The sequence below is a fragment of the Geotrypetes seraphini genome, chromosome 1, assembly GCF_902459505.1.
Source record: "Geotrypetes seraphini chromosome 1, aGeoSer1.1, whole genome shotgun sequence".
Lineage (NCBI taxonomy): Eukaryota > Metazoa > Chordata > Amphibia > Gymnophiona > Dermophiidae > Geotrypetes > Geotrypetes seraphini.
In genome coordinates, this window is record NC_047084.1 from 121,050,399 (window position 1) to 121,074,893 (window position 24,495).

The 24,495-nt window shown below is 44.1% G+C and overlaps 1 protein-coding gene across 11 annotated transcripts in view; it reads left to right on the plus strand.

Annotated features, from left to right (window-relative positions):
• The window catches only part of CA9 (carbonic anhydrase 9), a 174,631-nt gene that overhangs the window by 107,196 nt on the left and 42,940 nt on the right, over positions 1-24,495 (plus strand). For all 11 annotated transcript variants that reach the window (XM_033937277.1, XM_033937268.1, XM_033937313.1 and 8 more), the window contains 2 exons: positions 8,849-9,006; positions 14,791-14,935. In XM_033937277.1, coding sequence (XP_033793168.1) covers positions 8,849-9,006; positions 14,791-14,935 — 303 coding nt within the window. The remainder of the gene's footprint in view (positions 1-8,848; positions 9,007-14,790; positions 14,936-24,495) is intronic.

The window sequence follows — 24,495 nt, forward strand, 5'->3', positions numbered from 1 at the left end:
GGGTGTGAGGGAGCTTACATCTTAACATTGGATTCTCTGCACATCTTCTATTATAATTAAGACCTGAAAAGTTACCTCTTGTGACTCTCTGCCTGAGAGAGAGAAACTGGACTTTTTATACAGATCTGGATTCCATCACATAAAGGAAACCTTTGCTGCCAACCTAATTTACAGTTTTTCCAGGGGCTGATGGACTGTTCCTAATCAGAAGAATTCTCATCTTCAGTGCTGAGAAGACATCTTCCCTTTCACCTGATTCTGTGCTAAGGCCTAATCGGATGGTGAGAAAAAGGAATTATATGTCTTTTCAGCTGGGTTAGAGAGAGAATTCTATTGTCTTTGGGACAAGGAAGTGAAGTACTCTTGGTGATAAGCTACATTTTTAGTTGCTGCTAATCAGGAATTATTATTATAAGGAATTATTTAGAGTGTAAGAATTAGTTTTACTCATTTATCTAGCAAGTGTGGTGTGATAATTATGTACTGAGTTTTATATATGTATTCGTATATTATGTGAACAATAATTAGTTATTGCTGCTGGCATGTGAATTATATTTTTATATTTCTAATAAAATTCTTCACATAGCTTGGGTCTCTGTGTCGTGTAAGTAGGCAAAGCTTGCTGAACCTTGGGTAAGAAGTTTATGGTTTCCCCTAGCAACAAAGAGAAGTGACTTATTTATGTTATGCTAATTAGTAAAACCATAAATCGACCTACAGAATGAAGGCACATCCATACAAATTGTTGTTCCAGATCGCAGCAACCAAGAAAGTTGATGTAGGTGCAAAGAAGTCATAACTACTGGTGATATCTTGATCAGTGTTTTAGTAAGTTTAGTAAGATCGTACACCAAATTCTAAATTCAATAGGTAGCCAGTGTAATATGATCATACCTAGTGCAGCCAATATCAACTCTAGCAACAGTATTCTGTGCAATCTGCAAAGATCTCGCATAGTGCTTACAAATACCTAGTAGTATAACCAGTGGCGTACCTAGCATATGTGACACCTGGGGCCCATCATTTTTAAAACACCCCCCATCTATATCAAAAATATGATTTTTAGTAACAATCCACATATCGCACAACAAGAGTGTACCTAGGAAAAGGCAGCATTTTAAACACTGCAGTGAGCACTAGAACACCAACACATACATTGTAAAACTAAACAAGCCAGATCCCGCACAGTCAATTGATCCTGTAGTCAATGCCATCTGAAAACTATGTCCTTTTCATACACACAGAACAGAGATACACCCTCACCCAATATGGAATAATCACAAACTAAAAATAGAAATATGTAGACAAAAGTTAAAATGAACCACCAAGAAACCAGACTCTGCATACAATGCAACACCACAACACCACAAAAACAGTGACACATGTCCCCTAATACTGTGCAAAATATAAAGACAGATGTAAAGTGGTGATTGATATGTATCAGTTTTTTTCAAATTTACAAGTTAACAAATAAAAATAAAACAAATAATGAGAAATAAGAAAATACCATTTTATTGGATAATCCATTTTTCAAATCTTTCTTCAGAACAGTAACATAAAAACATAGAAAATGATGGCAGAAAAGGGCCATGGCCCATCAAGTCTGCCCACTCTAATGACCCATCCCCCTTGATATTACCTCCCTAGAATAGAAACATAGAAGATGACGGCAGAAAAGGGCCATGGCCCATCAAGTCTGCTCACTCTACTGTTATGATATCCTGTCCTGACCTGAGGAAAAGGGTTTAGTCCAAAAAATTGCCTTATTTCCATTTCCTATTTATAAACTTGTATCAATACAGTTACAATACTACTTGATTCTAAGTAAAGCAACAAAAAAATCTTTCTACCTTTTGTCATTTCTGCTTTAATCATCTTCTCTTTGCTCTCTTTTTTCTATACAGTGTTTGTCCTCTCTCCCTTCCATGCAAGATCTGCCGTCTCTTTGCCCCTTCCACCCAGCTTCTGCCCTCTCTCTCTACCCCTTCCATCTACTGCCCACACTCTCTCTGCCCCTTCCATCTACTGTCCACCCTCTCTCTCTTCTATATGGCATCTTCCCTCTTTCTATGTCCCTTCAATAAACTGTATATCCGGGATCCCTTCTCTCCTTTGGACGTGATTCATTTCAGTTTCACCCCCTCTTCATTTTTCTGTCTCCACCCCCTCCCCTATGCTTTGGCATCTCTCTCTTTCTCTTCTCCTTTCCTTCCTTCCTTCCTTCCCACTCCACACCATGGTGTGGTATCTTTATCTCCTTTTCTTCCCTCCCCCATGCCATGGCATCTCTTCCTCCCCCTCCATGGTCTGGTATCTTCTTTCTCAGCGGAGGACTTAGAATCTACAGTTTAAGGGACTTTCCTAAGGAGCAGCAGTGGGATCTGAACCCTGCTTCTTGGTTTGGGTCAGATACACAAAGCCTCCCATGCTGGTAACCAGTCTAAATGCAACGTTCCCAGCATGTGAGGCTTTGTGCATCTGACCCAAACCAAGAAGAAGGGCTCATATCCCACTGCTGCTCCTTAGGAAAGTCCCTTAAACTGTAGATTCTAAGTCCTCCGCTGAGAAAGGGAGCTGGCGTGACTTCTTCCCCCTCTGCCCTCCTTCCAGCTCAGTGCCCGTCTGCTTTTCATTCCCCTGCCGCCTGTCCTCACTGTACTCGCTGGGCTCCGGGTCCGGGTAGAAAGTGAAGTGGGCCACCACCCGCCTCTGTGGCTCCGGTCCAAGCCGCAGCCTTTCCCGCAGCAGGACCCCCGCAGCTCTCCGGCACAGCAGGACCCGGGCCGCTGCCATTGTTGTTGTTGCTGAAAGGAGACAGCAGCACGTTGTCAGACTGGAGACGGAACCCACAGGAAGCCTCGCTATTGGATGGCGACACTTTCTTTGAATGAGAGGCAGTGCCGGCAACCAGAGACCAATCTGGGAGTCGAGGGGAGGTGGGAGACCAAGGCGCGAGGGGGAAGTGCACGACAACAGAGATTGGGAATTGGGTGTATTACTCCAGGTCTAATTCCTGGAGTAATACACCCAATTGCAGTAGGGAGGGGATCTCACCTACTGCTAATCAACTTTGGGCTCTAGGCAGCCGCCGAAGGGAGCACCTGTGGATACCCCTGTTTACTGCCGCTGCTGCTGGTTAAGGAGAGCGGCAGAATAGGAATGGTGGCCAGCTGTGCACCCCCTTGGGGCATGCACCCGGGATGGACTACCCCCCGCCCCCTCTCTTGGTACGCCACTGAGTATAATGTTGCAGTATAACTGAGTATAACATTGCAGTAGTCAAACAGAGGCAAAACAGTGCTTGAATCACTAATCTAAAATTCTCCTGCGTCAGGAATTCTTTCAACTATTTTACTATTTTTACTTTAAGAAATATAGCCTTTTGCGCACTTGATTTTATCCAAAACTAGAACTTCTTCTTATATCCTTAGCAAGATAAGGCCTCCAGAACTGATAACAATATTCCAAGTGGGGTCTGAACAATTAAAATGTAATAATACTGCTGGACTGATGGTTCAATATTGCCTTGATACTGAATGTGACTGTTGGGTAGATTTATTTATTTATTTAGATTTTTTTATATACCGCCTATCAAAGTTATCTAAGCGGTTTTTACAATCAGGTACTCAAGCATTTTCCCTATCTGTCCCGGTGGGCTCACAATCTATCTAACGTACCTGGGGCTATGGAGGACTGAGTGATTTGCCCAGGGTCACAAGGATGGATGGACCACATAACCAACGACATGTAGAGGGGCTCCCTTTTTCGGTTGACGATTCTTCTTTCTATGCAGCTCGACAACCTTCTGGCTATGGCCACTACTTTGCCACATTTTTTCAAAGCCTTGCGATCATCAGACACTATCACCCCACAGTGTCTCTCCTGGTCCATGCATATCAGCTACTCACCCCTAAGCATATACATTACTTTGGATTTTGATATACCATCTTTCTGTAGTTACAATCAAAACAGCTATATTACATATACAGGTACTTATTTTGTACCTGGGACAATGAAGGGTTAAGTGACTTGAACCTAATTTTCCTGGCTCTCAGTCCACTGTACTAACCATTACTTCATTTTTGGACAAAGAAGCTTTAAGTTGGATAATTGTAATTTCTCTTCTTGTACTCCTGTGACCAGCATTATCTTTTCACACAGGAAAAGGATCCAGGTGTTGAAACCCTCAGCTCAATGTGTGGCGGCAGCTAAGAAAGCAAATAATTCCTAACATCCTATCAGGAAAGGAATGGAAAAGAAAGATGAAAATGTTATAATACCCTTGTATTGCTCGAATACTGTGTGCACTTTTGGTCACTGTATCTCAAAATAGGTATTAGAAAAGTTACAGATAAAGACAATGAAAATGATAGAAGGGATGGGACGACTTCCCTATGAGGAAAGGCGAAAGGCTAAAGCGGGTAGGATTCTTCAGCTTGGAGAAGAGACGGCTCAGGGGTGATACGATAGAGGTCTATAAAATAATGGGTGGAGTGGAAAGGGTAGATGTGAATCACTTGTTTACACTTTCCAAAAATACTAGGACTAAGGGACATGTGATGAAGCTACTACTACTAATAATAATGATAATAACTTTATTTTTTCTATACCGCCATAATCTTGTGACTTTTAGGCGGTTTACAGTGAAAGAGAGCTGTACAATCAGCGAATTACAAGGTGAGAACAGGTAGGAAGTCACTGAGTAATCAGTGTTTACAGGTTGCAAATAGGTTACAGTATAATCTTAAACATTTTACATCAAAGGGGCTGGATGGTCAACAGATGGTGAGGAAGAAACTGAATAGTCAAGAGAAGAGCAGAATACATTTGTGAAGAAGCGTAGTATCAGCATAAAGAGAAAAGTAGTAGATTTAAAACAAACTGGAGAAAATATTTCTTCACACATTGTAACACCAAAGCTGCTGCTCGGGTCACAACTTCCGTCTCTCGGGCAGAGGGTCTTCAGCTGTCTTCAGTTTGAATCTCTCATGAAGGAAGTAAAGGAACTGAGAGAGGAGATGGCAAGACTGAGAAGCATCTGTGAGAACGAGAGGTACATAGCGTAGCTGGATTTAAGAAAGGTTTGGACAAATTCCTGGAGGAAAAGTCCATAGTCTGTTATTAAGACATGGGGGAAGCCTCTGCATGGAATGTTGCTACTCTTTGGGTTTTGGCCAGGTACTAGTGACCTGGAGTGACCCCCATGAGAACGGGCTACGTGGTCTGACCTAGTAAGGCTATTCTTATGTTCTTCTTATGTTGTTATGTTGCGGAGAATGTAGTTAAATCGGCTTAGCAGAGTTTTAAAAAGGTTTGGATGGTTTCCTAAAAGTGAAGTCTGTCAGCCTAGAGGCCTCTGGGAGATTATATCAATCTGACCCTGGCATGGGAAGGCAGATAGACCCTTAGTGCAGGGAAACTGTTTTAAGTAGCCCTGATTGATATATTTTAAGTTTCAAGTAGCCCTGATTGAATCATGGCTAGCTAAAAGGTGTTAATGCCTGATTAAGAGGGTGCTTAGGACAAGGGTGCACAGATCAAGCCAGAGACTTAATCCCATCAGGTTTCTCACCCTCCTTTGTTAATTAAATTAACCATTGTCTCAAACAGTTTACAAATTCTAAACAGAAAGATACTGGGAGATACAATATTTTCTCTATTCAGAATAAGATTCCAAGGTATAAAAGCCTGCTCTCTGCTCTATCAAGTTCTCTCTCTTTTTCTATGGAGCTATCAGGAGAGGGGTCTTCACTCTCTCTCTCTCTTTCTGTCTAACTGTCTCTTGGCTCTTTGCTTGGCACTCTGGTTCTGTCTTGGCTCTCCCTCTCTCTGTCTATCCTTCCCTTTATCTATGGAACACGAAGCTTCCTAGAACTACAAGCTTCTATGTCCCTCTTTACCTCTGACCTCTGTAAGGCAGTGAGACTGCTTGCTCTCTGCTTAAGTGTAATGCTCTGTGCTTAATTGTAATGCTTATAAATATTACTTTTCTGTAAGACTATTTCTATAATATATTCTTTATATAATCACCCCTGGCTGTGCTTCTTACTTGATTCTATCCCTAATGAAACTTCTGTGAAGGAACTGAACCTGGGACCTGGCGTTTGTCAGTACGCCTTTCACTTAACCCCTACCACCTAATATTGTGGGGGCCACTTTCAAACTGACAAAGTCCATAGGCCATTGTTGAGATGGCTTATTCCTAGGATAAGCAGCATAAAATCTGTTTTTCTTCTTTGGAATTTTGCCAGATATTTGTGACTTGGATTGGCCACTGTTGATGGACCTTTGGTCTATTCCGGTATGGCAATTCTTATTTTCTTATGTTCTTAATATGTAACTGAAATATGAACGACTCATCATGTTTGTATTGACCCAGAATCAAGTGTAGAACTCTCAATTGCATAATGTTCAGTAATTCTCTTCTTTACTTATGATAAAACTCTTAAGGCTCCTTTTACGAAGGTGAACTACCAAATTTAGCACAGGCTAAATGCTAAGAAGCCCTTTTATTCCTATGGACTTAACATAACATAATAGTTGACCGACTGGAACACCCTTGGAGTAGATCCTGAGAAAGGCGAAAGGGGATAGGACTTGTATACTGCCTTTTTGTGGTTCCACATTCAAAGCGGTTTACATATACACAGACATGCATTTTGTTCCAGGGGAAATGGAGGTCAAAAGGAACGGTGCTGGGATCGATCACGCAACCTCAGGGTGCAGAGCAGCAGTTCTACGACTAGGCCTCCAAGGGTGCAGGGAGGAAAGTGAAGGGGACTTGTATACTGCCTTTCATTCAAAGTGGTTTACATAGATACAGGAGCAAAAGAGGATTAGGTGACTTGGACTAGGATTTGATCCCACAACTTCAGGGTGCCGAGGCAGCAGCTCTACCAGTAGGCCACTCTTCACCTCCTGTCAAGCTAAGTGACTGTTTTACAGTCAGATTTTTATTTTATTTTCTCCATTTTGGAGCTCTTCATCTGTATTCTTTTGAGGGACAAATTTTGTTCGTGAGAGTGCCATGCCCACTTTTTGACTTAGTTATAAATTGTGTGAAGTGGTTCATTTTTTTTTTTTTTTTTCATAGAAGTGCTTTTTCTTCCAAACAGTTTCGTGGGAGTTTCTGGATGCTTTGAGACTGATGATATGACTGCTTATCTTGAATGGAGGAGATAAAGCAATGAGTGTGGTCTCCTCCCGAAAGTTTTGAGGTTTTGCATGATTATATTTTCTAGTCTCGTTGATTGTGGACATTCTGCGTCCCATTTGTGTGTATGTGTGTGTTTGTGTGTGTGTGTGTGGGGGGTGTTAAACCATGGAGCAAAAGGTGAGCCAGATGACAAAACGTTCTTTCAGAGCCTCATGTAAGGCAGTTGATCCAGATACTTGAACTCTCTCATTTAGATTACTGTAATGTTAAGAACATAAGAGTTGCCGCTGCTGGGTCAGACCAGTGGTCCATCGTGTCCAGCACTCCGCTCGCGTGGCACCCCTCTGGTCAAAGACCAGCCCCCTAACTGAGACTAGCCCTACCTGCGTACGTTCTGGTTGAGCAGGAACTTGTCTAACTTTGTCTTGAATCCCTAGAGGGTGTTTTCCCCTACTACTAAACAGAGGACAAAATTAAATCAAGTAATATTTAAATTACCAGACCTCAAATTACCCAAGGCATTACTAATTTTCGTGCCCTTACTGGGGTGGTAATTTCATCATCAGTGTTTGGTAAAGTGACTTATTTTTACTGTTACGGCGCCTCAGACCTGGAATTCACTCCCACTATACTTAAGAGAGGAGAAGAATTTGGAAAAATTTAAGAGCCAACTTAAGAGCTTTCTTTTTAAAGATGCGTTCAATACTTAATTGAAATGTTAATTTGCTCTTTTGTCTACTTTTATTTTACCTATTTATTTGTCCTTCGATTCCTGTTGTGTTTTATCTTTAATTGTTGATTCTTTCCTATCTAAGATTGTATTTCTATCCCACCTGTCCTATTGTATTCTTGTCTTATCTTAATTAGTTTGTTTTGTGACTTATCCCCTATTTGGTCTATTTTATATATATTTTAGACAATTTATTTTACCAATTTGTACATCGCTTAGAATTTGGAATAGGCGATTAATCAAATAATAAATAAACTTGAAACTTGAAACTTGCAAAATTATTTAAAGATCGATTTTCAATAAACATAAATATAAAGTGCTTTAAGTGCATAAGGTGCTTAACTTTTGTGTTCAACGGTTGCCCAACCGTTTCACATTTTGTTTCGTCAGACCATAACGCTTTTTCAATATTCTCCAAAACAATTGAGGTGCAATAATATATGGAAGCATAGGGTACAGCAGCATGATACCCTTCTCCGATCTGTTCGTGATCCCCTTCTTTATCATTCCTAGCATTCTGTTTGCCCTTTTTTCTGCCGCCGCCACTTCCTGAAATATTGCAGGGTCTATTGTATTACAGCAAGAAGATAACAAGTGCAGAGCACAAGGATCTTGAGTCATTATTTGACTATATGTGTATTCTGTGACTTTACATACTTCATAGAAAGCTTTCATATTGGGGGAAAAACCCCATCTTATGCTTTTGTAATAATAGGGGTAATACTGTGCCTGTAGCCGTCACTATTTTTTTTTTTAACACTGGTCACTGCAGGCTTTTCTATACCTGAATTTTCATCTCCAGGCCTCATCCAGATACCGGCATTGAATATGTGAGTAATCAGCAGCCACCAGTGATGTTTAGACGGTGCTCAGATAAGTAACCCCTGTACTGCTAACCTGTTCCAGTGAGTGAACTGAAACTAACTCACATCTTTGCTTCCAACACCTTTCACATTCCCTAGGGCAAGATACGGAGGTTCCTGGCTTTAATATCAGTGGCCTGCTGCCGGGTCGGATGGAACGATACTACAGATACAACGGATCACTGACCACACCACCTTGCTTCCAGAGTGTCAACTGGACAATCTTTAATGATACAATCAAGCTTTCTGAGAGGCAGGTAAGTGGGACTCATGGGAGGGGGGGGGGGGTTGGACAATGATGGGTCATAACCCCAGTATTTTAGGACAACATAGCTCTAAAGCTGTTAGAATATCACATAAGAACATAAGCAGTGCCTCTGCTGGGTCAGACCAGAGGTCCATTATGCCCAGCAGTCCGCTCACGCGGCAGCCCATCAAGTCCAGACCTGTTACATAACCCTCTATCTATACCCTTCTATCCCCTTTTCTTTCAGAAAGTTGTCCAATCCCTTCTTGAACTCCAATACCGTACCCTGTCCTATCACTCCCTCTGGAAGCGCATTCCAGGTGTCCACCACCCTCTGGGTGAAGAAGAACTTCCTAGCATTGGTTCTGAATCTGTCCCCTTTTAATTTTTTCGAATGCCCTCTCGTTCTTGTAGTTTTTGAAAGTCTGAAGAATCTGTCCCTCTCCACTTTCTCTATGCCCTTCATGATCTTGTAAGTCTCTATCATATCCCCTCTAAGTCTCCACTTCCCCAGGGATAAGAGCCCCAGTTTCTCCAATCTTTCAGCGTATGAAAGGTTTCCCATACCTTTTATCAAACGTGTTGCTCTCTTCTGAACCCTCTCGAGTATCGCCTTATCCTTCTTTAGGTAAAACAACCAATATTGGACACAGTACTCCAGATGCGGGCGCACCATCATCCGATACAACAGCAGGATAACTTCTTTCGTTCTGGTTGTAATGCCCTTCTTGATTATACCTAGCGTTTAGCCAGCTCCCTCCCTCCACCTCATCTTATATGCCGAGTTTGCCGGCTTTCTTTTTCCCGAGCCGCACGCGTTCAAAAAGCTGCGCACGCGCGGCTGCGCAAGTTGACCAATCTTCTCCTCTGATGCAACCGGAAACAGGAAGTTGCAGGAGAGGAGAAGATTGATCAACTCGCGCAGCCGTGTGTGCGGTTCGGGAAAACTAAAGCCGGCAAACACCATATAAGGTGAGGTGGAGGGAGGGAGCTGGCTAAACGCTGCGATTGGGCGGGTGGGGGCTGCTGGACCGCGCAATCACGCGTGTTGCCGGCTCACACTAGGAAGGAGGGAGTGAAAGGGAAAAAGATTCTGGGCCAGGGGATGAAGAGGGAAAGAAAGAAACCCACAGCAGGAAAGAAAGGGGAGGACAGGCAGGTGAGCCAGATGCTGGAAGCAGGGGGTGGGGGGGGGGAAGAAAGAGGGAGAGAAGCTAGATGGGGTTGAAAAGAGGAAAAATTATGTGCATGGGGCATAGAGACAGACATAAAGGGGACATGCCATGGGGATGGTATATGGACACAGGGGGGGAGGCAATGCCAGATACATAGGGGAGATATTAGAAATGGGGAAAATAGGAACACAGAAGCGAGATGGTTTGTGGAGATGGGACAGGGACCAAGCTCACAGGCTCCAGCGGCTTGCACAAATTACATTGTAACGTGCCATGAAAATAAGAGGGAGGAAGGTAGATAGATAAGCCACGCGAGAGGAGCTGAAGGGTGGTAGAAAGGAACAGATGGTGAAGGAGGGAGGGAAGGGTGGTGGTAGAAAGGAATAGGACAGATATTGAAAGAGGTTAGAGAGGAACAGACCCTGAAGGGAAATGTGGAAGGCAGAGTGGGGAGAAGACGCTGGAAGGGAAGAAGACAGATGCCAGACTATGGGGGAATGGAGGGAAGAAGATAATAATAATAATAATAATAATTTTATTTTTGTATACCGACATACCCAGGGAGTTCTAGGCGGTTCACAACAAATAGAAGAGTTACATACAGTGTAGTTGAAAACCAAGAAGAACATAACAAGTCAATCAAAGGGTCAAAAACTAGTTTACATTGACAATTTAAGTGAAGGAGAGGCTAATACAGAGCACATACGGTATGTACTGTAAGAGAGTACAATTGAATTTATGAGAGGGGGGAACAAAGCATATTGTATGAGAGGGAGGGGGCAGGGATCTTGGGGGGGGGGGGAGGAGGGGGAAAAAGTAAAGAAAGGTGGGCCGTGTTGAGGGGGGGAGGGGAGAGTTAGGGATTTGGTCTGATGCAAAGAAGAGTGTTCGATCTGTTTTCTAATGTGGAGAGGGGGAGCGTTAAGGCGGAAGAGGGGAGCATTAAGGATTTGGTCCATTAAAAAGTAGAGTTTTGAGCTTTTTTCTAAAGTGGAGGTATGAAGAGGCGTCAAGTATAATTTGGGCTTGCCATGAGTTTAGTTTGGCGCTTGAAAAGAGAAGGTTCATTCAAGGAATCTTTTAAGATGACAAGCTTTCAGTGAGGGGAAAGCGAACATAGTTATTCTGCGGGAGCTCTTATTATTATAGTTCAGGTTGAAGTGGGGGTAAAGATAGTCAGGCGACATACCCGATACGGTTTTGTAGCAGATGCAAGAGAACTTAAATAGGACCCTGGATTCAAATGGCAGCCAGTGCAACTTGTGGTAGAAGGGGGATATGTGTTCCCATTTCTTCAGGCCGAAGATAAGGCGGATGGCGGTGTTTTGGACCAATCTCAGCTTCTTGGTGACTTTCTTGAAGGCGCCTAGATAAATGATGTTACAGTAGTCCAGGATGCTAAGAATAGAAGCTTGGACCAGCAGACGAAAGGAAGTTTCGTTAAAGTATTTTTTAATGGTGCGGAGTTTCCAGAGTATCGAGATACATTTTTTAAACACTAGATCAGTGTGTTTCTCTAGTGTGAGATGTTTGTCTAAGGTAACTCCTAGTATTTTTAAGGATTGCTCAATACAGTAGTCTAGGCCATTGAAATGTATCGCAGTTTCCTTGATTTTGTCGTTTGGGGATACTAAGAAGAATTTAGTTTTTTCTGGGTTTAGCTTTAGCCTAAACACTGTCATCCAAAGTTCGATCTGATTTAGGGTGAGAGATAGCGAGTTTAGAAGCTCTGAGGTAAGGTAGGAGAGCGGAATGATTATGGTGATGTCGTCTGCGTAGATGAAGAATTTGAGTTTCAAACTCTGCAGGAGGTTTCCTAGGGAGGCAAGGTAGATGTTAAATAGGGTGGGGGACAAGGGAGAACCTTGTGGGACCCCACAAGGGTTGACCCAGCTGTAAGAGGTAGTGTCGTCCTTGAACACCTTGTAGGTTCTTGTTGTCAGGAATTTGTGGAACCAGTTGAGAACATGACCTGAGATTCCAATAGATGTTAGGCAGTCTAGTAGAGTGGCGTGGTCAACCAAGTCAAATGCGCTACTCAGATCGAGTTGCAATATTAGAGCGCTTGAGCCTTGGCTGAATAGTTGATGAAGGTGATCAAGCAGAGAGGCTAAAATTGTTTCAGTGCTGTGGCCTGACCGGAAACCGGATTGATTGTCATGTAAGATATTGTGTTTTTCTAAGTATGTGGTGAGTTTGGTGTTTACTATCCCTTCTGCTATTTTGGTGACCAGGGGGATATTGGCGATTGGTCTAAAGTTGGATGCATTGTTAGATGGCTCTTTAGTGTTTTTCTTAATTGGCAAAATCATAATGTGCCCTTGTTCAACTGGGAACTTCCCAGAGGTTAGTAGAGAGTTGATCCAAGTCAGCATTTTGGCCTTAAAAATGACTGGGGCCGATTTCATGACATTAGGGGGGCAGGTATCTAGTCTGCAGTAGGAATTGGCATACTTATTGTAGTGTTTACTGAAAGTTTGCCAGTCTATGGGTGAGAATGTGTTCCAGAATAGGTCGGCTCTAGAGTCGTCTGAATCTAGAAGAATGGGGTAACACCAGTGGGGTTTTGTTGGGTCAGTAAGGGAGGACCTTAGTTTTTGTATTTTGGAGATGAAGAAGTCCGCCATGCAGTTTGCAGTTAGGGAGGGCTCTTCGGGTGTGTCGATAAATGTTTCTATATTGTATAGATCATTTACCAGCTTAAAAAGATTGCTAGACCAATTGCGGGGTGTGAAGGGAGAGGCACAGTAACAGCAAATGGAAGACGCAGAGAGAAGACACACAGTGGATGGAAGGAATTGAATGAGAAGATGTGGAAAGCAGAAACCAGACAACAAAGGTAGAAAAAAAAAAAATTCTATTTATTTATTTATGTTTTGCTTTAGGATAAAGTAGTATATTAGTTGTGTTGATAAAAATTTATAAACAAAGCCCTGCCAGCTGAACATCTCTTTCTCTAGTTCAGCAGCCAGAACTTTGATTTATAAGAAAGGAATAAGCTAAATATTGCAGTACTAAGGCTTATATGGATGCAGCGGGGACGGTGACGGGGCGGTGAAGGGGATGGCGGTGATGGTGACGGGGCGGTGACGGGGCAGTGATAGGGACGGTGGGCCGGGGACGGGGCAGTGACGGGGACAGATTTTTTCCCCGTGTCATTCTCTAAACTGAAGCACCAAGAAGCTGGACTCTGCATACAATGCAACACCACAGAAACAGCTATGCTTCTCCCCTAAAGCAAAAACTAAATAGAATTTTTTTCTACCTTGTCTTCTCTGGTTTCTGCCTTCCTCATCTTCTTGTCACTCTCTTCCTTTCATCCACTGTCTACCCTCTCTCTGCCCCTTCTATATGGCATCTTCTCTCCTTCTAGTCGCCTTCCAGAGACTTTATGCCTCCCCCTTCCATCACTCCCACACCCCCATGGGGGCATTTCACTCTCTCCTCTCCCTTCCCCCACTTCCATCAGCATCTGCCCCCTTTCTCACCCTTCACCACGCTTCCATACTACCCTGACCCCCTTTTTCTCCTTCCACCACCCTACTATGCTTCTTTCTCTCTCCATCAAAATCAGCAAGGTCCCGCGTTGACGACTACTGCTGCCTCTGCTCCGGAAGAGATAAGTAACGTCGGAGGGGGGCTGGGCCGGCAGACGCAGGGAGTTGCAGCAAGGTCCCACGATGACTGCGGCTGCCGGTCCACCCCCTTCCGACGTCACTTATCTTTTCCAAAGCAGAGGCAGCAGTAATCGTCATCGCGGGACTTCATGCACTTCAGTGCAGCTGCCGTATTTATGCTCTGGAATAAATACGGCAGCCATACTGAGGTGCCATTTTCAGCAGTGCGGGAGCTTTCCTGACCCGGGTGGCTGTGCACCCGTTTGGAGCGTATACCCGGGGCGGACCGCCCCCCCCCCCTTGGTATACCACTCTTGTAAGTCACCTAGGTTTTTTTGCGAACGAGAGGGCATTCGGAAAAATTAAGAGGGGACAGATTCAGAACCAATGCTAGGAAGTTCTTCTTCACTCAAAGGGTGGTGGACACCTGGAATGTGCTTCCAGAGGGTGTGATAGGACAGAGTACGGTTTGAGGTTCAAGAAGGGATTGGATAATTTCCTGAAGGAAAAGGGGATAGAGGATTACTATACAGGTCCTGGACCTGATGGGCCACTGCTTGAGCGGACTGCTGGGCATGATGGACCTCTGGTCTGACCCAGCAGAGGCACTGCTTATGTTCTTATGTTTGGAAACATGTAAAATTGTCATGCTTGCCCTCGATCGATAGCATGGAATGTTGCTATTGTTTGAGATTCTAGAATCTTGCTATTCTCTGGGATTCCGGAATCTCGCTATTTTTTTTAGATTCTTTAATGGAATGTTGCTACTCCTTGGGTTTTGGTCAGGTACTAGGGACCTGGCTTGGCTACCGTGAGAATGGGCTACTGGGCTTGATGGACTGTTAGTCTGGCCCAGTAAGGCTTTTCTTATGATCTTATGATATTATCCGCACGAGAAAACTGCTTTCTTCATTGGTTGCACTTTATGATCTAATCACTGGAAAGCGAGCTGTTTTGACACTGGTGAGTATAGTGGTAATAGGAGGGATTATTCTCTTTTAGATTTCAATGCTGGAGGACACCCTTCATAGAGACGATGAAGAGATTCTGCAATTGAATTTCCGCAATGCTCAGCACATGCATGGGAGAATAATCCTGGCAAACTTCCGGACCAGCCCTGTGAGTGGCAGAAGAGATCCTCCCGCTGGTAAGAACTTCCCAGCACCTTAATGCACAGAGGTCCTACAACCTTATTCAGGACTATATACGTATCGCCTCAGCACATATAAGAATTATGAATCACATCCTATCATCACAAACTCCAATCCCTAGACTTAGGTCATACTATAATCTGAAATATTTGGGGCCCTTGTGTCACAGGAGAAGTGGCCCCACTTTATCTCAGAAATATAGGAAACTACTGTTAAGGGATCAGAGACAGTGCTAGGGGTGAGCAACCAGGGATATTACGTAGGGTGCCCATGCCATCATTAGTTTGGAGCTGAAAGGAGCAGGTTCAGTCCCAGGACCAGTCACAGGAGAGTAGGAGGGAGATGATCCAAGACTGAGGGTGGGTAGATAGATCTGTCAGGGAAACCTGGCTCTTCATCCATAGGGTGGGTGATTGACTATAGACACATTCTCCACCAGGACTAACTTGCCATACATACTAACTAAATCAGTTCATTCTATCTTGTTTAACTGTATAAACAACTTGCCTTGAAATTATCCTCCCATCTGTTTATCCCAACTCACTCTGTATCACCCCATCTAATATCTGCATTTGACCCCTCGGCTATTGGATCAGCTAAACTAAACTAAACTAAACCTTAGGTTTAGTTCAGCTATATTATAGAAAAGCATTAATAAGAACATAAGAAGTTGCCCCCGCTGAGTCAGACCAGAGGTCCCGCGGCGGCCCATCAGGCCTAGTGCCTGAACTGTGGTCCCTGATTAATTTTGTAACTTACCTCTAATCCCATCCCTATAATCTACCTCTACTCTTATCTGTACCCCTCAATCCCTTTGTCTTCCAAGTACCTATCCAAAGCTTCTTTGAACCCCTGTAGTGTGCTCCTGTTTATCACATCCTCTGGTAGCACGTTCCATGTATCCACCACCCTCTGTGTGAAAAAGAACTTCCTGGCGTTTGTTCTAAACCTCTCCCCTTTCAATTTCTCTGAGTGCCCCCTTGTACTTATTGATCCCCTTAATTTGAAAAATCTGTCCCTGTCTATTTTTTCTGTGCCTTTCATGATCTTGAAGGTTTCTATCATGTCTCCTCTAAGTCTCCGCTTTTCCAGGGAGAAAAGCCCTAGCCTTTTCAGTCTGTCAGTATATGAGAGGTCCTTCATACCCTTTATTAGCTTAGTTGCTCTTCTTTGAACTCTCTCAAGTACCTCCATGTCCTTCTTGAGGTACGGCGACCAGAACTGAACACAGTACTCCAGGTGCAGGCGCACCATAGCACGATACAGTGGCAGGATGACTTCCTTTGTCCTGGTCGTGATACCCTTCTTAATGATACCCAACATTCTGTTTGCTTTCCTTGAGTCTTCGATTTATATACCGGATCATCTCCCAATAGAGCTCAACTTGGTTTACAAGTAATTAAAGACCAGAAAAATAAAAATAAGGACATAAGAGGGGAAAAAAATTGTAAAGCTATCAGTTCGTTGAATCTTTAGGTATACTGTTCTAGGACTTTATGAAATTGTTGTAACTGACCTGTCTATGATATTTGGATATTCTGATCTGTGTTTATTAGATGTTTCATAAGTATGACGTCTCTTTTTTAGTGTTCTGCCTCCACATTGCTTTTATTCAGATATATAAACAGTGTGTGTTTCTTTAACTCAAGTTCCCAGTGTGCATTACTGTAGGCTGATGCCCCGTTCTTCTTGCTTTCTTCTCTCATTTCTCTTCTGAGTGTAGAGAGCAGACTCTATAGAAAAGCATTGTTCGCCATTTGGTTTTACCTTTGAGTTTGCTAATCTGCAAATGACTTAGTGTTGCTAGCTCTAGTCTAAACACAGCTTAGTGGGCTAAGTTCTAAAGGACAATATTATTCCCTACAGAGTAAGTGGGATACATTCCTGGCCATTTCTACATCTGGAATGCGCTGATAGAGTGTGGAATTTGTAGAAGATCAGATCCTTAAGATCAATTGAACTGCAAGTTTATTTCTTGATTTTTAAGTTTGTATTAAAGAAGTTTACTAAAGGAATACAGAGTCATAGAAACATAGAAAATGACGGCAGAAAAGGGCTATAGCCCATCAAGTCTGCCCACTCTATTAACTCTCCCTAACTACCCTCCTAGAGATCACACTCAGGTGGCGATACCTTTACACTGCCCTCATAGAGATCCGACGAAGGCATCCCACTTATTCTTGAAATTAGGCACGCTGTTGGCCATGATCACCTGCTCTGGGAGCTTGTTCCAATGGTCAACCACTCTCTCTGTGAAGAAATACTTCCTGGTGTCGCCATGAAATTTCCCGCCCCTGAGTTTCAGCAGATGCCCTCTTGTGGCTGAGGTTCTTTTAAGAAAGAAAATATCATCTTCCACCTCTACACGACCAGTGATATATTTAAATGTCTCGATCATGTCTCCCCTCTCCCTGCGTTCTTCAAGAGAGTATAACCCGTAATCTGTTCAGCCTTTCCTCGTACGTGAGATCCTTGAGCCCCAAGACCATCCTGGTGGCCATTCTCTGAACCGACTCAACTCTCAGCACATCCTTACGGTAGTGTGGCCTCCAGAATTGTACACAGTACTCCAGATGAGGTCTCACCGTGGCTCTGTACAATGGCATAATTGACCTCGGGCTTCCGGCTAACGAAGCTTCTACGGATACAACCCAGCATTTGTCTGGCCTTGGATGAAGCTTTCTCCACTTGATTGGCAGTTTTCATGTCTTCACTGATGATCACCCCTAAATCCCGTTCTGCCACAGTCCTAGCCAAGGTCTCCCCAGTCGGATAATACTGTATTCAATGAGTTTAAGCTGCTGACAATCCTCAAAGTGAGAGTGAGAGATCAGGACATTTACCCTTTCTTTTACGAAATTGCGATAGCAGTTTCTAGCGTGGGGAGCTACACTGAATGGCCTGCGCTGCTCCCGACACTCATAGAAATCAATGAGCATTGGGAGCAACACAGGCCATTCAGCGCGGCTCCCCGCACAAGGAGGCCTTAGTATGAACATAAGAAAAGCTTTACTGGATCAGACCAATAGTCCATCTAGCCCAGTATCCTGTTTCCACAGTGGCCAATCCAGGTCACTAAGACCTGGCCAATACCCAAGGTGTAGCAATATCCCATGCTACCAATCTAGGGCAAGCAGTGGCTTCCCCCATGTCTTTCTCAATAACAGACTATGGACTTTTCCTCCAAGAAATTGTCCAAACCTTTCTTAAAACCAACTACGCTATCTGCTCTTACCACAACCTCTGGCAATGCGTTCCACAGCTTAACTATTCTCTGAGAAAAAAATTTCCTCCTATTGGTTTTAAGAGTATTTCCCTGGAACTTCATCGAGTGTCCCCTAGTCTTTGTAATTTTTGATGGAGTGAAAAATCGATCCACTTGTACCCGTTCTACTCCACTCAGGATTTTGTAGACTTCAATCATATATCCCCCCCTCAGCCATCTCTTTTCCAAGCTGAAGAGCCCTAACCTTTTTAGTCTTTCCTCATACGAGAGGAGTTCCATCCCCTTTATCATCTTGGTCGCTCTTCTTTGAACCTTTTCTAGTGTCACTATATGACACCCAGATCTTTTTCTTGGGTGCTGACCCCCAAGGTGGACCCTAACAGCTGGTAACTATGATTTGTGTATTGCTTTGCATTTGTCCACATTCAATTTCATCTGCTGTTTGGACACCCAGTCTTCCAATTTCCTAAGACCTGCCTGCAATTTTTCACAATCTGCATGCGTTTCAACAATTGTGAACAGTTTAGTGTCATCTGCAAATTTAATCACCTCACTCGTCATTCCAATTTTTAAGATCATTACTAAATAAGTTAACACCAGCCCAGTACAGATCCTGTGTATTTAGAACACGTAGACATTTAAACATCTCTATCATATCTCTCCTCTCTTGCCTTTCTTCCAAAGTATACATATTGAGATCTTCAAGTTTGTCCATTACACTTTATGATAAAGACCATCATTTTAGTAGCCTCTCTCTGGACCATCTCCATGCTGTTTTTCTTTTTGATGTTGTGGTCTCCAGAATTGTACACAATATTCTAAATGATACCCCTGTATAAGCCTGCTGAGATAACACCTCCTTTTCCCTACTAAAGATTCCTCTCCCTATGCACCCTAGTAACCTTCCAGCTTTTGAAGTTGCCTTTTCTACCTGTTGGCCACCTTAAGATCATCGCATACGATATCACACCCAAGTCCTGCTCCTCTTCAGCATGACCCTGAATTTCTTAGCATTAAATCTTAGCTGCCAAATTCCAGACCATTCTTCAAACTTCACTTCCAGACCTTCCTCATTTTAGCCACACCATTAGGGGTGACTACCTTATTGCAGATTTTGGTATCATCCGCAAAGAGGCGATCCTTACCAGATAGCCCTTCAGCATTATTACTTTCAAAAATGTTTTTAAAAACCCAGCCGAAGAACTGAACCTTGCAGCACACCAGTGATATGATTCCTTTCCTCAAAGTGAGCTCCCTGTACCACTAGCCTCTGTTTCCTTCCACTCAAACCCAGTTAGTCACTTTGGGGCCCATACCAAGGGCACTCAGTACATAAGAACATAAGAAATGTCGCTGCTGGATCAGACCAGTGGTTCATCATGCCCAGCGGTCTGCTTACGCTGTGGCCCTTTGGTCAAAGACCAGCGCCCTATCTGAGACTAGCCCTACCAGCGTGTGTCCTTGTTCAGCAAGAACTTGTCTAACTTTGTCTTGAATCCCTGGAGGGTGTTTTCCCCTGTGACAGACTCCGGGAGAGTGTTCCAGTTTTCTACCACTCTCTGGATGAAGAAGAACTTCCTTATGTTCGTACGGAATCTATCCCCTTTTAATTTTAGAGAGTGCCCTCTCGTTCTCCCTACCTTGGAGAGGGTGAACAACCTGTCTTTATCTACTAAGGCTATCCCTTTCAGTACCTTGAATGTTTTGATCATGTCCCCTCTCAATCTCCTCTGTTCGAGGGAGAAGTAATTATTCATCTATGCAGATCCATATCAAAGGCTTTCCTAAAATGTAAATACATCGCATCTAGCACTTTCCCTCGACTAGTTGTCTGATCACCCTGTCAAAGAACCTGGTTGGTGTACTGGGATTGTAGTTTTTTGTAGATTATTTATAACAGTTTGCCCAGTTCTCTAATTTTTCTGTGGTGTCATTAAGCAACCATCCCAATTGTTCAGATATTTCGATCCAAAATTGGTTGGGATCTATTTTTCCTCTGCTTAAGATTTTTTGTTTAGTTGTTTTTTTTGTTGTGCTTCCCATACAGAGGGAAAGAAGTAGTTAGACCAGGGGATTGCTGTCCAGTCTGTGTCTGAGACCATCATGTTAGGTTGGTTGCTATAAAGTCAATGGTATGACCTCTCTCATGAGTTGGGCCTGAGAGTATTAGTTTGATAGGAATTCTATGAAGTTCTGGACTGATTCCAGAGGAATGTTTAAGTCTCCTAGGATGATGATTCTGGCATGACACACTTGATATGATTTCCTGCAGTTTTGGAGGACAGTATATCAGAAGGAGGCTAATAGTGCTGGGGTACTTGTAATTTTCATCTTGTAGTTTACAAACCATCTATTCTAAGCCTGGTAAAGTAGCGGTGTCGATTATGGTTATGTGAAAAAAAACCCTTTGAAACATCATTACACTATCCATTAGTATTTCTATCCTGTCCATATTGATTACAGTTCATAGTGGTTTACAAAATAAGAGGTTGGATACAATCTTTCCAGAAATTACAGAAACTATAGAGCAATAATCAGCTTCAGTCATTTAAATAACACATATCTCCTGACCTAAACAACATAGCTATAATATTGGAGCAAAAAATGTTATAATTCATTATTTTAGAGACATGTAATGGTCGTGTATTCCATAGCTTAGATGCCTGTGATCATGTGACCAGGCAGAGCGGTTATACCCGTCTCATATCCACCCCCAGGCACCTTCTGGTCTCTTCCAGGTTTCTATTAAAACAACAAGACAACAGGGTTACACACATATACAGCATACATTCCGTTAAAATCCATGATCACGTCTTCCCAACTCCTCCTGGTCATTCCCCAGGTCCTCTCTGGTCTCCGTCTCCTCCAGGTCTTCCTCTGACTCTCCATTGGCCTTCTCCCTCTTCGGCAGCTTCTATTGCCACTTACTAGTCACTCTGCTGATAGCCAGTCCCCCTGCTGGACAATGCTTAGATCTTGACCAATGCTCCCAGGGCCTCTCAAGCTGCTTCCCGAGGAGTCTTTGAACAGCTCTTGGTGCCATCACCAGTCTCTCCGCCAGTCGCCACCAGCCCCATCATTTCCACTGTCGATCAGCTGCCTGACCCCTTCAGCCTTGGACTCTGCTAGCTCTTCCAGCTACTTCATGTGGGGCCATCGCCAGTCCGTCACTCCCTGGCCTCTTGGGTCCCCACCACCTGGATCCATCTTCACCAGTCCCACAGCCAGTCATCAAGCCTGAGCCACTTCCTCAACTCCATGCTCTACTGGGTCCTCTGGCTACTCTTACGCTCTTAATTGCCAATGTATAGGACCCCATGGACCCTCCCACCACCAGGCTTCACTATAGGTTCAGATCTTTCTCCCAGATCTCTCTCTACCAGTTTATAGATCCCCACAGACCCTCTCACTACCAGACTTCTGTTCTTCACTGCACCAGTCTCCTCTATCAGGACTGGTCAGCCTGACCACTCTACTCCACTGCAACAAGCCCCCTGTCAGCCAGTCAGCAGTGGATTTCAGGGCTTACCAGGATTTAGACCATAGATCAGCATTCCTCCTGAGGATTACCCAACTCCTAAAAGAGCTTTTTGCCTTCTGAGCTCTCTGTGCTGGGAGCTGTACTTTTCAGCACCACATTCCACTCATGGTGAGTAGACAGCTCCCAGCAGCACTATGCAGATTAGCTCTTCTCTCAGGCTCAATGAGCTTCACTGCTTGGACTCCCTTTGCTGCCCATGACAGGTACTCCACCTTGGGGAAATCCAATGCTTATTTATAAGAACATAAGAATTGCCACTGCTGGATCAGACCAGTGGTCCATCGTGCCCAGCAGTCCACTCATGCAGCGGCCCTTAGGTCAAAGACCAGTGCCCTAACTGAGACTAGCCTTACCTGCATACGTTCTGTTTCAGCAGGAACTTGTATAACTTTGTCTTGAATCCCTCGAGGGTGTTTTCCCCTATAACAGCCTCCAGAAGAGCGTTCCAGTTTTCTACCACTCTCTGGGTGAAGAACTTCCTTACGTTTCTATGGAATCTATCCCCTTTTAACTTTAGAGAGTGCCCTCTTGTTCTCTCTACCTTGGAGAGGGTGAACAACCTGTCTCTATCTACTAACTCTCTTCCATTCATTATCATGAATGTTTCAATCATGTCCCCTCTCAGTCTCCTCTTTTCAAGGGAGAAGAGACCCAGTTTCTCTAATCTCTCACTGAACGGCAACTCCTCCAGCCCCTTAACCATTTTTGTTGCTCTTCTCTGGACCCTTTCGAGTAGTACCGTGTCCTTCTTCATGTATGGCGACTAGTGCTGGACACAGTATTCCAGGTGGAGGCGTACAATGGCCCAGTACATCGGCATGATAACATTCGATCTGTTCGTAATCCCCTTCTTAATCATTCCTAGCATTCTGCTTGCCCTTTTTGCAGCCTCCGTGCATTGCACGGACGGCTTCATTGATTGTCAACCAGACTCCCAAGTCTCTTTCCTGGGGGGTTCTCTCCAAGTACCACACCAGACATCCTGCATTCGTGTACAAGAACATAAGAATTGCCACTGCTGGGTCAGACCAGTGGTCCATCCTGCCCAGCAGTCCGCTCACGCAGTGGTCCCAGGTCAAAGACCAGTGCTCTAAATGAGTCCAGCCTCATCTGCGTACGTCCCAGTTTAGCAGGAACATGTCCAGCTTAGTCTTGAAACCCTTGAGAGTATTTTCCCCTACAACAGACTCCAGAAGAATGTTCCAGCTCTCCACCACTTTCTAGGTGAAGAAGAACTTCCTTACGTTTGTACGGAATATATCCCCTTTTAACTTTAGAGAGTGCCCTCTCGTTCTCTCCACCATGGAGAGGGTAAGCAACCTGTCTTTATCTACTAAGTCTATTCCCTTCATTATCTTGAATGTTTCAATTATGTCCCCTCTGAGTCTCCTCTTTTCAAGGGAGAAGAGGCCCAGTTTCTCTAATCTCTCACTGTATGCTAACTCCTCCAGCCCCATAACCATTTTAGTCGTTCTTCTCTGGACCCTTTCGAGTATTACTGTGTCCTTCTTCATGTACGGCGACCAGTGCTGGATGCAGTATTCCAAGTGGGGGCGTACCATGACCCAGTACAGCAACATGATAACCTTTTCCGATATGGTCCTGATCCCCTTACATAGAAACATAGAAATAGACGGCAGATAAGGGCCACGGCCCTTCTAGTCTGCCCACCCCAATGACCCTCCCCTACCTTTCTCTGTGAATAGATCACACGTGTCTATCCCATTTGGCCTTAAAATCAGGCACGCTGCTGGCCTCAATAAGCTGAAGTGGAAGACTATTCCAGCGATCAACCACCCTTTCAGTAAAAAATAATTTCCTGGTGTCCCCTTGCAGTTTCCTGCCCCTGATTTTCCACGGATGCCCCCTTGTTGCCGCGGGACCCTTGAAAAAGAAGATATCTTCTTCCACCTCGATGCGGCCCGTGAGATACTTGAATGTCTCAATCATGTCACCCCTCTCTCTGTGTTCCTCGAGTGAGTACAGCTGCAACTTATCCAGCCGTTCCTCGTACGGGAGATCCTTGAGTCCCGAGACCATCCGGGTGGCCATTCTCTGGACCGACTCCAGTCTCAGCACATCCTTACGGTAATGCGGCCTCCAGAATTGCACACAGTATTCCAGGTGGGGCCTCACCATGGATCTATACAATGGCATAATGACTTCAGGCTTACGGCTGACGAACCTCCTGCGTATGCAACCTATGATTTGCCTTGCCTTGGATGAAGCTTGTTCCACTTGATTGGCAGTCTTCATGTTCTCACTGACGATTACCCCTAAGTCTTGTTCTGCTTCAGTTCTTGTTAGGATCTCGCCATTAAGGGTGTAAGTCTTGCATGGATTTTGGCTGCCCAGGTGCATGACTTTGCATTTTTTGGCATTGAAGCTGAGTTGCCAGGACCTAGACCAGCGCTCCAGTAGGAGTAGGTCGTGCATCATGTTGTCGGACATTGAATTTATGTCTGTTGTGCTTTTGCCCACTACATTGCTTAGTCTGGCGTCATCAGCGAATAATGTTATTTTACCTCGCAGCCCTTCTGCTAAGTCTCTTATAAAGATGTTGAATAGGATCGGGCCCAGGACCGAGCCCTGTGGCACTCCACTGATTACCTCCATCATTTCGGAGGGGGTGCTGTTCACCACTACCCTCTGAAGCCTACCTCCAAGCCAGTTCCCAACCCATTTCGTCAATGTGTCGCCCAATCCTATAGAACTCATCTTGCTCAGCAACCTACGGTGTGGTACGCTATCGAATGCTTTACTGAAGTCCAAGTATACGATGTCCAGGG